This window comes from Pelecanus crispus, chromosome 20, assembly GCF_030463565.1.
Source record: "Pelecanus crispus isolate bPelCri1 chromosome 20, bPelCri1.pri, whole genome shotgun sequence".
Classification (NCBI taxonomy): Eukaryota; Metazoa; Chordata; class Aves; order Pelecaniformes; family Pelecanidae; genus Pelecanus; species Pelecanus crispus.
This window is the reverse complement of record NC_134662.1, coordinates 5448116-5463410: the sequence shown is the minus strand read 5'-3', so window position 1 is coordinate 5463410 and position 15295 is coordinate 5448116. Positions and strand designations below refer to the sequence as shown.

At 42.5% G+C, this 15295-nt stretch overlaps 1 protein-coding gene across 3 annotated transcripts in view; it reads right to left on the bottom strand.

The window, feature by feature from the left end:
* ELL (elongation factor for RNA polymerase II) overlaps window positions 1-15295 on the bottom strand; it is a 54043-nt gene that overhangs the window by 25656 nt on the left and 13092 nt on the right. For all 3 annotated transcript variants that reach the window (XR_012831780.1, XM_075723784.1, XM_075723785.1), the window contains exon 2: window positions 1794-1841. Coding sequence is in view for 2 of the 3 variants with exons in the window: in XM_075723784.1 (XP_075579899.1) it covers window positions 1794-1841 (48 nt within the window). In the remaining variant the exon portion in view is untranslated. The remainder of the gene's footprint in view (window positions 1-1793; window positions 1842-15295) is intronic.

Sequence of the window (15295 nt, the reverse complement as noted above, 5' to 3'; positions counted from 1 at the left end):
TCCTTGCACCCGCAAGGCGCCGGCGCTGCTCGCACCGCGCAGGGCTCAGCGCTTCGCTCTTTAAATGGCCACATCGGGCGCGATCGTGCTGCTTCGCTCCTTCTCCGTTCAACCCGGGCTGTAATCACAGGTGACTGGCAGCTCTTTCGCCAAAAGCCTCTGCTCTGGAAGTCAAGGGCTCAAATACAATTAAGTGCATTAAATATTGATTTTTAATAAGGAACCGCATAATTTGAAAATATTTTTAATTATCATAAGGAGCGGCATCATTTTAAAGTAGGGCCTTTTTTTAATTATTATGGGGAACTGCATCATTTTAAAATAAGTTTTCTTCTGGTTAACCTGAAAATGCCCGGGTCCGTATCAGATCCACGTGAAACCCGCTACAAGGACAGCGCAGCGACTGAGGGCAGGGGAGCGTTTTAAGCTGTTCTGATTCATTTTGCTACATTTCCTTCAAGAAGGAAGATTAAGAGGAATTTCTAGAACTTAAGCAGCTTTACAGGAAAAGTTAGGTGTAGATCTTCCCCAGGTGCTCTACAAAGGGAAAGGAAAACATTTGCAGTCTTTTTAGCTTCTTTATTACATGCAAAGCTGTTTGCTCATCTAATAGCAAAAATCATGCACCCTTAGAAGTTTTCCTTGTCACTTGCTTCTAATTTTTTAAACTTTAGTTGCAGATTTTTATCTAAGCTTTCATGCTGAGCTTTCTGGGAAGTTTAATTGTAAACAAAGTAAAAAAACCTGGAAATTGCTCCTTTCTTTATTTCCCAGGACAAAAAGGGTTGTATTTTTCTCCTTCAGATAACAATCATGTCTTTCCTGCTACATTTTGTTAGAGTACTGTTAGTGAGAATAACATCACAAGGTAAAATATGGGCAAGGAGAAACATGCTAGACTTTAATGCCTACTTAATTCAAGCTTTTTTGAAAGTTTTATTTTTTTGTGGTGGCACAATAAAGAAGTTTACAGCTGAGTTCAGATTCTTGGGGGGCACGGTGTGGGGGAGGAAATTAAATTCCCCTTCCTTATGCAGAACACCTAAGTTAAACACACACCTTTTTGTATCTAAAAGGTATATAAATTTTTAAAGTTCACTGAAGAGTTGCATTACTTTACCAGAAATACTACCAATTAAATCTCAACGTTGTCAGTAACTGGCATGACAGACGGTTTCAAGCGTCTATAAATACCTTGGAGGAGTTCAGTCATTGGAACAGAAGTTAGAGAAATAAAACTCCTAAATATAAAAAAACCTTTTGGTGCTCACAGAAACTGCCGAGTTGTTTAGACGTGCATATTAAATAAAGCTTCAGTACATTCGTAGCAGCCTCCAAGCACTGCTACTGTAAATAACTGGTACCATAAAAGTCTTGCACCAAATTTACCAGGCTTGGCACGGCGTTTCCTCGGGACACAGGCGAGGTTTCCACGGATTGCTGCGCCCACCACAGTACCGCCATCAGTGAACTTTCCGTTTCCTTGTTCTACCCAACAGCGTGGCCTTATAAAAGTAAATTTCACCACCGGCAACACCGGTGGTGCTGGTGCTATGGATTTAGCAAGGTTAGAAAATAAAGAGGTGGGGGGGTAGTTTTTATAGAGAGATAATCCATCAAGTGAGCAAACACTCTTTCCTGGACCGCATCTGAACTTCACATCTCTCACTTTCAGAAATCAGAGCATCATTCTTTGAACTGGAACAGGACAGACGCACAGAACAAACACCTTACTCAGATTAACTGTGTAAGCCAGTAAAGAACTTTCCAAGGCAACCCACACACAAACTTACCCCTTGGCTTCCTTGAAACTGGATTACTGGTTTTGATGTCACAGCATCCTACAAAAACAAGTGGAAAAGAAAAAAAAAAAGATTACCTTAGAGAAATTTAAAGCTCCAAGCTCCAACATTCACTGCCAAAAACCACTCAGCTTGATTTTTCACCTATACTTTTTACTTAGGGTTTGGGTTTTTTTTTTTTTTAAAAGGAAAAAGGTCCAGGGAATTATACAGAATTCCAAGCAAGAAAATACAAAAACTCCAAGAAACAGCGATTTGTACCTAGAAAAGGGATAAAACTGTAACGTCACCAGTGGTACCCTTCCTTCAGAAAAAGGACAGCTCTAAGGTGATACTCGGACGGGCTACGCTTAGTTCCTTCCTGACCCCTAAACCACATTTCAGGCACAGAACAGCTTAGCTGTGTATCTTTGGTGCTTATGTAAGTTTTGAGTTAAACAGTGGATATTTGAGGGGAAAATTTATTACAGTTCTAGGTCTGAGAACACACTAAGCAAATTTTTTCCAATAGAAAGCTGGCAATTCATTGGAAAAGCAAACTGCAACTTCATTGCAAAATACTGTTGTTATGTTGCCCATTTCAACAATCAGCCTCTTCCTCCACACTAATTTGCTTACATTTCAAGAAGTCATACTCCTGCTAGCTCCAAAACCTGCTGGAGACAGAAACACCACTGAATTTCAGCCTTTGTGCACTGCAATTGCACTTTTTGCTTTGCTGTGATTTTACAAAGATCGCGAAGGCTTTGGAATTCAAACTCTTACCTGAGGTTTCAACTATAGGGAAAGAAATAACACGCAATCCAAGCCACACTACGTTTTTATTTCTTAAATTTCAGGACAATTGTGGCTGTATTGGTTTTATTCCCTAAATCACACAAAGCATTCCAAGACACACTAAAAGACACCCTCCTGCAGCACAGGAGTTGTGCTCCACGGGGTGGAAAACCACGCTGCGTGTGGGATCCCATCGTGAAGCCTTCCAAAGGGACAGCAGAATTTACAAAGAGGTTGAAACGTCATTCAGGAGCGAACGCGTTGCCACATATACGGGAGACACACTTCAATGGGAAAAACGCCAAGAAGGGTTTAGGAGACAAAGTCCAAACGGTGCATTTGTATTGTCCTTTTCCGATCGCAGTTCTCGCATCTCCCAGCATTACAAAGATCGCATCGACTTCCACAGGATTATAGAAACAGACATTTACATTTAGCAGCAAAAGAGTTAACAGATTGAAAGCCCATTAGGTTTATCATCTCTCATAAAACCTTTCCAAATGCTTTCAGCCCAGGAGTGAATAATCTAAGCCACAACATGCTGACATTAACAAAAAAAAAAATTCACTAGCAAGAAAATATCCTTCTAGCACAGATGAATAAGCTCATACCAAGACAGTCTTCAGAGCCTTTTAAGAGCCCATCCAATATGATTTAACAGATCTGCATCACACCCTAAATAGTTACAAGATATTTATGACGGTGAGTAAAGCAAGAATATGCTTGAAGCTGACAGCACCCACTCTGTGTTGTATAGCGAGTTTTATAGACCCGAAACAACCTTTATAAAGAAACAATAAACAACATCTTGCTCTTCATACAGAGATCACTGAATTCCTTGAGTGCCACGACATTGCATACCACAGCACACTGTTCATAGACAGACTGGCCAGCTTTTTGTTCACGGTGTCAGCATGTACTGTGCAATGTGTCCAGAAATTCATAGGAACATACTTGAGCAAACAAGCATTTGAAACATTAAAAAAATCTGGATTTAAAAAAAAAAAAATCTCAATGTGGATCTTGTACAGCTAATTACAGATTTGTGAAGTTCTGCAATTAATTCTGGAAAATTACTTAAGTGGAATAAAAAGGTAATACGAAGCACGTAAGTAGAATAACGAGGCAGTAACAATACAGAAGTACTGTTACACAAATCAGGACAAGCTTTAATTACAGAACTTACAATTCCCTAATCTACGTACAAAATGGTTTGAAGTTAAACGCGTAATCTCAAACTTAAAAATGAGCGTTCATGTGAGTTAAATGGCAAACTTTAGCTTTATTTCCTGGAACCCCTGAAATACAATATTTCTACGCTCCTGAGGCGTGCGTGCCTACGGGCTGCGGGGTTTTGCGATCCGCCGCGTACGAATATCAGCCTCGTAACTCCTTGCCACGCACCAGAGAAGGGATCGCAGGGAAGAGCTGGATCTTGGAGAGTCATCGCACCGTCCGAAGTTCCCCCTTCAGGGAGGGAATGGGAAGGCTCTCGGCTTCTCAGCAACACCACCCTTGTACCTACCCAGGCACCGCTTCCCTTCTGCTGATGCCCAATTCCTTGGCTCCAGGTCGCTGGGGAACACTCATGGAGGAAGAAAACACGCGCACACCCTAACTTAATTAAGGATATGGATTTAAGTACTTCTATTAGACTAAATTAAATTCCTGCATGGACACCTTCATGCAGAATAAAAGCAAACAGATGAATTAAGCTAAACCAAATTAAAACCATATTTCAATTTATAACTTCGGTTCGTTTGGATTAACTTTCCTGAATGCTCTTGTATGGACAAACCCCAATTTTAAAGAGTTCTTGCTCATTTCCAAAATCCCTCCGTCATCTTCTAAAGAGTCACCTAATTATTCTTCCTTAGTGATGCCAAGACAGTGAACTTCCTTCGCTACAGCTTCCTAGAAATGCCGTCCCATCCACCCTTAGTGGGAGCAAGGTCTTTCCCTCTTTCTGTCTTGCCTTTAAATAAAAACAAGTCAACTCCTCAGCCCTAGGACAGGTCCGTGGTGCTGCTGCGGGCGCAAGTCTGCCTTCTCTGGAGCACGCCAACTTACAGGGTTCAGCAAATCTTCGGTAGATCAAGGATGCTGATGAAACCTCACCTTTGTGTCCAATTAAGAGGCTAAACAAGACAGATCTGTCCGAGCAACCGGGCCACCTGCACAGCCTAAGCATCTTCCAGCTAACAAATTCTAGCTTTATTCCTCCATGAGACTCAACATATTTAGGAATAGCTACTGGAGGCTGATTAGGATAAAGACAAAAATTGAAGCAAGAAAGCAACAGTTCAAGTATTTTAAAGCAGCCACCTGTCAGTTCAACACGCTTCTGCTGCCAGATACAAGATGTTCACCTCTGCAGTTAACACACTCATCCATAACGGTGACAGCGCTGCTGAAGAGGTCCAAGAGTGAATGAGCACGATTGCTGGGGCCTGTGGGACCAGAGAACAAGCGACTGCCCTGTAAAAATAACACATTTCTAAACTATGCACAGACCAAGAGCAAGCAAAGCCCCTTTAAACACACCTAAGACGCATGAATTACACGTCTGCTCCGTGCTCACTGTTGTTTCAACGAAAGGCTTCCTGACGCAGGACTGAAAGGTTAGCAAATCATTACCACATCTTCACTGTTTGCTAGTTCCTGCAATGGATCTTTAAGAAAATGCGTCAAGCTTCCTCCCATCTTACCGTAAGAGAAAATGAACTGTGTTAACAAACCGGAGAGTCCTTCCTGCAGTCGAACTCACCAATGCCCCAAAGCTCTATAGGAATAACTTCCAAAGGAACATCCAAACCGCAAATGCATGGCTGCACTTCACTGCGATCTACCCAAACGTAAATTATTGTTATAAATGTAGATAGCAGCAAGAGTACTCAGCAGAAAGCATAAAACTTGCTGAGCAGCAGAGTGAACTCCACTGGCAGGGAAGCTTGCTCACACAAACGCCAGCGCTGCTGCAACGAGCCTGCAGAGCAAGCACATGAGCTGGATGCTCTGGAGCCAGCTCCACCGCGTCCACCCGACTTGCAAAGAGACCCTCCAAAGGCGCCGGAACAGACCGCAGTTGTGTCGGGTGACAACCCAGCATTTTACTCCATAAAAATTCACTTATCTGCTATCTAGAAAGAGCATTTCCATGCTTTGTGCCCAGTCCACTGCCTTCCATAGCTCCTGCTGTATTCTTCGGGCACGGTGGAGCGAGCTTTCAAACACTAAAGCTCTGCTCTGGGACGCCAACGTGAACAAAACCCCACAGACCCAAATGTTTTTTGTCAGAATGGTCCTCCAGATACCGTACGATTATTTCAGAAGTCATGAGATTAAACCGAAACCCCAAAAACTCATCCCCAAAGCTCCCACAAAACATTTGTCTTTCATTAGCGTGGTATTATGCTCATCTTCATCCTCTAGCTTCCCCGGGCTAGAGGAGAGCAAGTAACCCTTGACACGTACTCTGAAAGCTCACAGAGACGGTGGCAACGCGCAAACAGTTCCTCGCACTTAAATACTCCCGATCTGGCACGTGGAAGCTGGAGTCAAGAGCAGGAGGAACAAGAAAGTGTCAATAAAACACACAAAACTTGAATGTAAAACTAATAAAATACTTTATCGGGTATGATCAAAGCTGGCTTGAGGTTTTAAAAACGTTTAGTGGAAAAACTGGATGGGATATTCCTACACAGGACCAGAAAGGACATTTGAAATCCTCAGGTCAAGTAACCAGTTGGAAACCTCCCCGTTTCTTCAGGGAAATACAGATAATTAAAGAATATGTTGTTTCGAGAAGTTCTGTTATGCATTTACTGGAATTTATACTGGAGGCAGTGTTATATGGAAAATATTTGCCTATACTTAGTATCGGTGTATTTGTCCGTTTTCTTGAATGTTAAAGAGTCACAAATGCCAAGCAAACAGAGCAAATGAAAGCTTACCCTTATTTATGTTGGAACAAGGGAATTATTTTCAGAATTTAAAGCTTCTTGCAAACATTTAAAATTAGTAGCAAGAATTCCAACAAATATACAGAGAAACTATAAAATCATGCTAAGCCCAAGGCTGGCATTAACAGGACATTTTGAACTGTCATGTGCAGTTCCAGCCAGGTAAAGCTGCTGCACCTCAGAAGTCAGTTACAAAAAGGAGAAGAAAAAGAAATTGCTTAAAATTTGTAATTTTCACATTCGCCAATACCCCAGACTCATCGAAGTTCCTCTTTAATTCTTTGGTTATGACTAATTTATGTTTCTTTTGCCCACGCAGCATGGTGCAAATATAGGCATACTCCCTCCTCTACTTCCTGCAGCTTCTCAGCATGACTGGGCAAAGGATGAAAAAAAAAAAAAAAAGGGTCAGATCCCAATCCAGGAGGATACTCAGTTCAAGCAGACCTGAATGCTTGTGAAAGTGTCCTGCAGACCTGAACAGAACTTAGTGATTTAGATTTCCACTTACATTTTCGTTTTAAAACACACCACACACCCCCACTTTGCAAAGTAAAACACGAGACCAAACCCACAGCAAATATATCCAGTGTCTCGCTGTGACAGACTCGCAAGAGACACCTCGGAGTCCCAGAGTTCATTAGTAGAAGGATATATAAATCCCAGGGGAAATAAATACCTTTGAATGTGCCCACAACAACTTCAAGTGACTGTGTGAAGTTTACTGGCAGTCAATTAGCCAAAGCTGGCCCAAGAGAGAACCACTGCATATTAGGTAGAGACAAAAGACTTCTCCCAAGACATTCCACTTTTTCAAGGCTTATATTTACCTCCTACCAGAAACACAGCAGTAAAAAGCCTCCTGAATATTCTTTTTTTATGTCACATCTATTACTTACGGAATTAAAATACCGTCTCCCTGCAACACAATTTCCATCTGCAATTTAAGGCCTCCCAACAACCTCATTTGAAGTCGAGGACACTAACAGACTGCAGATGGGATCGGGTCTGCTGAGACTTGAAAATTATAGATCCTATATAATTTTTGTTGACCTAAACTACAAAGCCTTCCAGGCCTTTTCATACTACACAGGCCTTGGAGACAAGCTACTGGTTTTGCTATTCAAATACAACATACTTAGGGAAAGAGTCTTGGAAATTCCATGTAAATCCACAACTATCGAAGCAAAAGTTTAGCTTTCTACTCACCACAAGTGCCAGCAGCCACTGTGACAACGGTCAGCTGGCGAGGCGAGGAACGCGGGGCTGCAATCCCCGAATTAGCCGAGGTACGCGTCCGCTCGCTCCTCCTCTCCGAGATTACCTCGCTGATTACTTTGATGAGTGAAGTGTCGTCAAAGAACAAAACCGCATCTGTCTGCTGGGCCCAGTTCCCCGCTCTTCTACCCCACCTGCCCCTCCCCAACATTTAAAAGCAACTTTTGTTTGGGGCAGAAGCGAGCGCTCGAGCTTTTAGTTCAAATAATTTTTAAAAAGGTGCTTTTGATGAAGGTTTAGGAGCTGGAGACTTACCAATTACTCAGCTGTGGTTTGTATTTATTATAATCTATCATTTTCCTAATATGCATTAATGGATGCATATTATCACTGTAATATTAAAGCACCTACAAATCCTAGCCACTAACACAGTGCAAGCAGCAATAAAATGATAAAGAGCTTTTATGTCAGCCAAAATGCTAAGCTGCACATTTTAAAGTTTTAATTGCTGAACTGCAAAATACATACTGGCTTCCTTGTTTACAATTGCATAATTTTAAGTGGGTTACTACAGAGCAAACGTCACTTCCTCAGTAGTTTAACTTTCCAGGGCCACAACTGAAGAGTGCCCCCGTAAGATAGAAAACAAGTTTTATTAAAAATGTCAGCTCAAAAAAAAAAAAAAAAAAAAAAAAAGCTTGACGTTACTGAAGCTGTGGCTGAGAGTTTCAACATTCACGGCTCCTTACTAAGGAAGCATCGTAAGGATATGAAATTTTACATCACTACACAATCTGAGCATCAAAGATACCGCCCCACTTGAAATACTAAAACCCACTACCTTTGCGTAAGTTTAGAGAGTAAGACACACAATTAAGTTAAAAAAAAAAAAAAAAGGGTAGCCTAATCGAAATGCTTTGTGCCTGCAACATAAAGCAGAATCCCAGTCCCTAAATGGACAACAGCTTGTATCAGCAAACCAGAAAGCAATTAAACTCCACCGTCATCGAGATGTCACCCCACAGGCACGAGAGCTGCGCTAGCCACGGAGCCTGTTCTCTCACGCATGCCTGGATCTTCTGAGCTTGTCTAATCCAGGTTAAAAACATCCTCCTGAATAAAATGCAATGTATTTGTTGGTACGATTCTTAGCAGCAGAATTCATTTGGAAACTTAAACCGAAACAACTGAAGATCGCTTCCCCTGGCAGCAACGCACAAGCCAGGCAAAAGCCCTTGCTACGCCTCCCTGCTGCACGGCAGTTTTAGAGCAGATGCCAGAAAGCCCTAAAGAGGGACGAGGGAAAGAGAGGGACAGAGCGAGAAATAGCACATTCGGAGCCAAGCTGGCCACCCAAACACCCATCCTGCACCCTCAAAACTCAGGACAGCGGACGGAGGCTGACGCTTGCCAGCATTTTTTACTATGCCGCTATGAGAGCGGTCACCCAGCTTTTCAAACCCAGCTTTCTTCTTCATCAGTCCCAAGGATGAAGCTCCTTGGTGGGTCTCATCTTCGAGACCCTCCACAGCAGGAGCGAACAGCTCAAACAAAACTCACTCCAGCGATGTTTTACATACAGGGTAGTTTAAGTTTTATGCTCAAGCCCAGTGAAATTTTTGTGTTTCAACTTGGTAACTTCATGTAAATCTTTCCAGACATGCTTCAAAAGAGCCTTTGCTTCCTAGTGCAGAACCAAACTGTGTTTTCCCTGATCCTGTATTTGCAAAAATAAACCTTTAAATTCCAAAAGAACAGATGCCTCTGACACGAAACCTGATACTCCGATCATCTTTAACACCAGACCGCAAATCTTGTGAAAGGTAGCTTTGGTAAGGGGCTCCAGCTCGCTGCATACACTGAAAAATCCTGGGACAAACCACACGTCGCTCGCGATCATTAAGCCAAGATGTTTGGCTAGCGCAAGGTACAGTAGTTTTCCACTAGAAAGGAAAGCTAAGCATATATGCAATTTGGGCAATGCCTTTCAGGAAGAAAATTAAAAGGAGGCTCAATTCCTTCGAGAAATAATTATTGTCGCTTGGTATCGAGTTTATTCTGATCACTGTAGAGCAGGCGACCTTGTTTGGCCATAGGAGAACCTGCCTATGGCAAACAGACCAGCGTTATCTATCGGACCAACTCCTTCCCAAGAGCAGGAACCACCAAATGACTTCTTGCAATCCCTGTTCCTAAATTTCTACGGCTATGCAAACACAGTAACCTAGTAACCCTTTTTCAAGAGCACCGAGATGGATACAGAATTGTTGTATAATAAATACAAACAAATACATAGAATCATAGAATCGTTTAGGTTGGAAAAGCCCTTTAAGATCATCCAGTCCAACCATTAACCTACACTACCAAGTCTACTCTAAGCCAATCAAGGGTAGACCAGACTGAACCATGTCCCTGAGTGCCACCTCTGCCCATTTTTTGAACACTTCCAGGGATGGGGACTCCACCACCTCTCTGGGCAGCCTATTCCAATTCTTGACCACGCTTTCCGTAAAGAAATTTTTCCTAATTTCCAACCTAAACCTCCCCTGGCGCAGCTTGAGCCCATTTCCTCCATCCTATCGCTAACTACTTGGGAGAAGAGACCAACACCCCCCTCACTACACCCTCCTTTCATGATCCGAAATGGCTGCCAGAGATGCTGCAAGGACGCAACGGTCCGTCTCCAAAGAGAATGCAAACTTTGTTCTTGCAGACGATGGACCTGGGACTTTGAGAGGACACTGAAGAGCTAAACCCACCCATCTCCAGAGAAGGGCTCGCCTGTTAGGGGACAGGTTACTGCCGAGAAACGCTGCAAGAGGAGAAGAAGCACTAGGGACGGAGACAGGCAGAGTCTAGTTCATTTTGAGAGCCACAACACTTCTGTCCCGAATACCACATTCTTTTCGAATGGCCGGTCGGTCACTGGATCCCATCGCTGTTGCTTCCAAGACGCCCAGCTTCACTGCTCGATGCAATCGTTATCGAGCGGCTGCAGCTCTCCACCTGGCCAAAGCTGGAAAGCAGCGCAAATCCACGCCAGAATGGGAGGGGACGCGTAGTCCGAGGTCAAAGGGAACGTGTATTGTAGGAAACAGGAAAAGACCAAAGGTGGTTTTGTGGCATCAAGGGCCCCTAGCTCCCAATTAACTCCGACGCAGTTATGTACCTTCAGCACTGATGCAGAAGTCAGCCTCATTTGGGAATCCAAGTTCGGAGACTACGGGCACATTTCCCAACGGTACAGCACTCCTCTTTTTTTATTTTGTGTTTTTTTATCTTTGCTTTTCTGGGGAGTTAAGGGAGACCTACTCATTAAGTCTAGCAAGAGAAGCAATAATCATAAAGTCTCAACTCTTTATGCCTGACACCAGGCTGCCACGAGAGCTTAAGGGATGATTATCTGCAGTTTAATCATTACAAACTCCCACCAATTTCACTATTAACAAGACGGGGCTACTTAGTGAGGTTTTACTGACAGAAGACCAACAGCCAACTCCCACGATTTCCAAAGGCTTGTGAAGGAAAGGCTTTTTTGGGGAAAAAAGATCCTTTGCATCCCCATGCAGCTTTCAGTGCCTAGCGCAACTGTTCAAGGCAGTCTGGTAATCAATTAAAAATGTCCATAATGAAAGAATTATCAAAACATCGTGCCCATTTTTTAGTGCAATAATGCAGGTGGTCTCCTTCAGTCCAAGTAAAAAACCCCAGCGGTTTTGATACAATTACTGCATCTCTCTGAAAAGGAAGTTCCATTTTTTTGTTACTGGATTGTCTGCATCCGTTACTCGTTACAAAAGGGTGTTCCAGCCCCTCACTGAAACTGAGAACCAGTAGCCCTCAAAGCTATTTTAATTTTACTAGTCAGCATTGCATTCTTGAATCAAAACTGTCCATTTGAACGCCCTTACCTTTCTCTCAGGGTCTTGTCCTGTTCTCCCCAACCCAATCCCCAGGACAGAGGTTCAAGTACCCCTTCCCCTTTTCCACAAGCACACTAGAAATCAACAAAATTCTGCACAAGTGGTTATTTTTATCACCATTTTTCCTGAAGGGATTTTTCTTCCGTAACTCAGACTAAAAGCAACAGAAGGTAAAACTGGGAAAGCATAAAACAAGTTGAAACAACGTTTCCCAAAGCGCTCGTACAAAGATAATGCTGCGCTGGCAAGTTCACTGCAGAAAATCTAAGCACAAACCTAGAAATACGTTCCATTGTTTTGTTACCTGCAAGCAGTTGTACGGAGTTTGGGGAAAAGTTAAGTTAACACATCCCAAAGCCCACCCCTTTTTAAAAACAGCAACCTTATAGTCACTTGCTTATACAAGAGGGGAAAAAATGTTTTAAACAAAAAAATTAAGTCGGAATTTCAGTCTGCTCATACGGCCTGAATCTACGCCTTTCTTACAGAGCAGTACTGTGTATCTTTTAGCATGGCTAAATCTATTAGCAGATACTGTAAGTTACAGATAGGGTAGAAAAAAGGAAGGTAAATATTGGTATTTCTAAAGCACAGGCAAAGGAAAGCAAACCCTCTTAGATTTGTTTTTTGAACATGTGGATTTGCTTTGAAACACTGTTTTCAACAAGAAACACTAACCCACAGAGAAACTTCCTGTTCTGCCTCCATACATTGGAAATACTAAGAAGTGTAATAATTATTAAACATTCTCTTAAGAAAAAGTTCAGCAGCATGGCTTCAACATCTGTACACAGTTGCATTACAAGACAATTTACAGAGACCTCAGTCTGGCAAGAATCCCATTAAGACATTCATGCTCAAAATTCCCTAGGTAATCATCTCTTGCATGCAACACTGCTTGTTTTTGCAGCAGAATTTTATTGTAGCTATCAGATGATCTTGTGAAATTGGGAAAGGACTGAGGAAAAAAAAAAAAAACACAACAAAAAACAAACTGGCATAAGGAAACTGAATCATCCAAAATTCCCAACTCTGCTAAAGGTGAACAGCAGTTCTGGTTTTCCCTAAAGGCTTTACTTAAACGGTTTTATGAGCCAAGAATCATTAAGGGGTTTTAGATTTTCTCAGATTAAGGTTTTAAAAGGCATTCCTCTAGTACAAGATACCTTGAATGAAGGCTTCTGTGCTTCCTCTGAAAGAAGAGGGAGGCTTGCTGTTTACTAGATGCTGGAGATGTGGCCACCTCTCAAACGAAACCAAAAAGCTTGTGAAACTGCTGAGGAAAACAATTTCAATCATGGGAATCACTTGGCTCGCTATCGCCTATCTTAGAAATGGTACTTTTCACCGATTAGCCTTTCTGAAGCAATACAAGCAATACTGCTCTTGGTCTGTTTTGACGAGGCCATCAGGTGTGCAAAATGTGAAGATTGGAGGCATTTTTGGTCTCACTGCCCAAAAAGGACCACAGCAACTACCCAGCATTTCTATTCCTGACCCTTCCCACCCTCAACGTGCTCAAATTTGAAACGTGGATACAACTGGAAAACGATGATTTCAAGAAGCTTCACTGCAAAGATTCAAATTAGCTATTAAATATAGGGAAGATCAAGATTTGTTTCCCATCACTGGGGAACGGGAAGCAGAAGTCGGCGGATACGCGCTCGCCTGGCAGCGGCAGCAAGCTGGCCATTCAGCACGGATGCGTCCAGACACCCGCATAAGGAAGAGAAGGCCAACGAGGGACCCAGTTCCGCGGGACGAAACTTTCCTATTTCTGCTGCTCAGAGCACAACGCCCACCATGAATACTCACCTACTCTTCTGCCCAGTCACATTCTGTTTAAACGCTCCTCTTACTTCAAACTTCACACCTTATTCTGCCAAGTTCCTCTCCTGAACTGCTACGGGCATCAGCAACTGAAGTCGGAGAGGGCTTGTATCACTGCAGAGGTAACTGAAGCAACTCACCTTTCGTTCCCGTATTGCTACATAAATATAACACAAAGGTTTTCCAGCCAAGCATCTTCCAAGACAGCCATAAAATCATCATTCTTAGTCCAAGACAAGAGGTTTTTTCTGAACTGCCACACTACAAAAGCTGCTTACAGACAATTCTTTATTCTGGCTGGTGTTTACCTTTAATGACCATAAAGCACACACATTCGCACTGCGCTGGCCAGACCCAAGATGTGGATAAAAAGGTCATCCTTGTGCTTAGAGCTGAGAGTAGCTTAATAGTTAAAAGGAAGCTTCTCCATAACTGGCTGATACTACAAATATTTTGGTTTTAGCTTTTGCACTGTACCTATCAGAAGAAAATGCGTCCCGAATTAAGACAGAAAAGTGTGTCACAATAGCACATCTTAAACAGCACCCCCTCATCCCCATCATAAAGAAAGTTTCCCTAACCGATTACAACACCCAGGCTCTTCCATCCGAGGCTGAAGGTCACGCTGTGGAAGTGATGTAAAGTGACTACAGAACCAGGCTTAGAGTCGAGACTTGTTCCACTTGCCCTCCGTCAGAAGCTTTCCTTCCGAGATGTGACCTTATATAAAGCATTCCACCTCCGGGCTGAAACCCCTGCATCTGTGAGACACAGCACTTCGTACGGTATCTACCGGAGATGGTTCGGGTCTCAGCAAGAGCTGGACGGCATTGCTACCTCCACGCCAAGGGTTTCCAACCCAGGGATCATTAGACCCTAGGAGAGGTTCACAGAGCAGCAGGAGATACACGAAAGAAGAAAATTGAGCGTATTAAGAACAGCTTAATAAAGCAAGTTGCCGTTCTGGAAAACTTTTTAGAGACGACAGCTCGGGCAGAATTTAAAAACCACAACCTTTAAGCTATACTGAAAAGTAAGAATTCATTTAAATACCACTTATGCAAGAATGCCGAAGAGTTCCAATATTGCTAGCTAGCTCAAAGTCTGTCTAAAAGAAAGGAGTAAGGATACTCTTAAATTACACCAGGTGGATTTCACCAAATACTGAGGCACACCAGCTCAGACTGCAAGCACCATTCCAATAATAGTCTTATAAAAACGCTGAATGGGTACAGTCAGCTAGAACTCTCAGTTAAAAATAAATATTTTAAATGACTTCCAACATACCCGCTTTACTGTGTTCCTCGCCAATCTGCGGGTTTCCAATTACTTGATTTTTTTTTTTTTTTAAAGTTATTTTTCTTTCACCCATCAGGTTAAAAAGCCACTCAGACAGAAAGAGAAGCTGGTTAATTACAGCTAGAAAACTGGCTGTACACAAACTGCCAGCAAACGTACAGTTAGAGAGCGCTTCTGGAAAAAAAAAAAAAAAAAATCTGTCAGTTTGGCATCTTAGGCATTATATGCAACAAACAGATAATTCACCTTTTCAGACCCAGTCAAGGTAACGTTGCTTTTATAGCCAAGATGTTATTTTGAGCAGTTTTACCAGCTCTCCTGTGTCAGGCTGCTCGTGCAGAGCAAGATGAGACATTTAATATGTTAAAATTAAAGCAAGCGGTTAAACACAGCAACACTGAGTTACAACTTATAAAGCAGGAATAGTGAAATATCAGAAGCTGACAGCGGTTTCTGACCTAGTTTTAACTGGAGAACAGTCAAA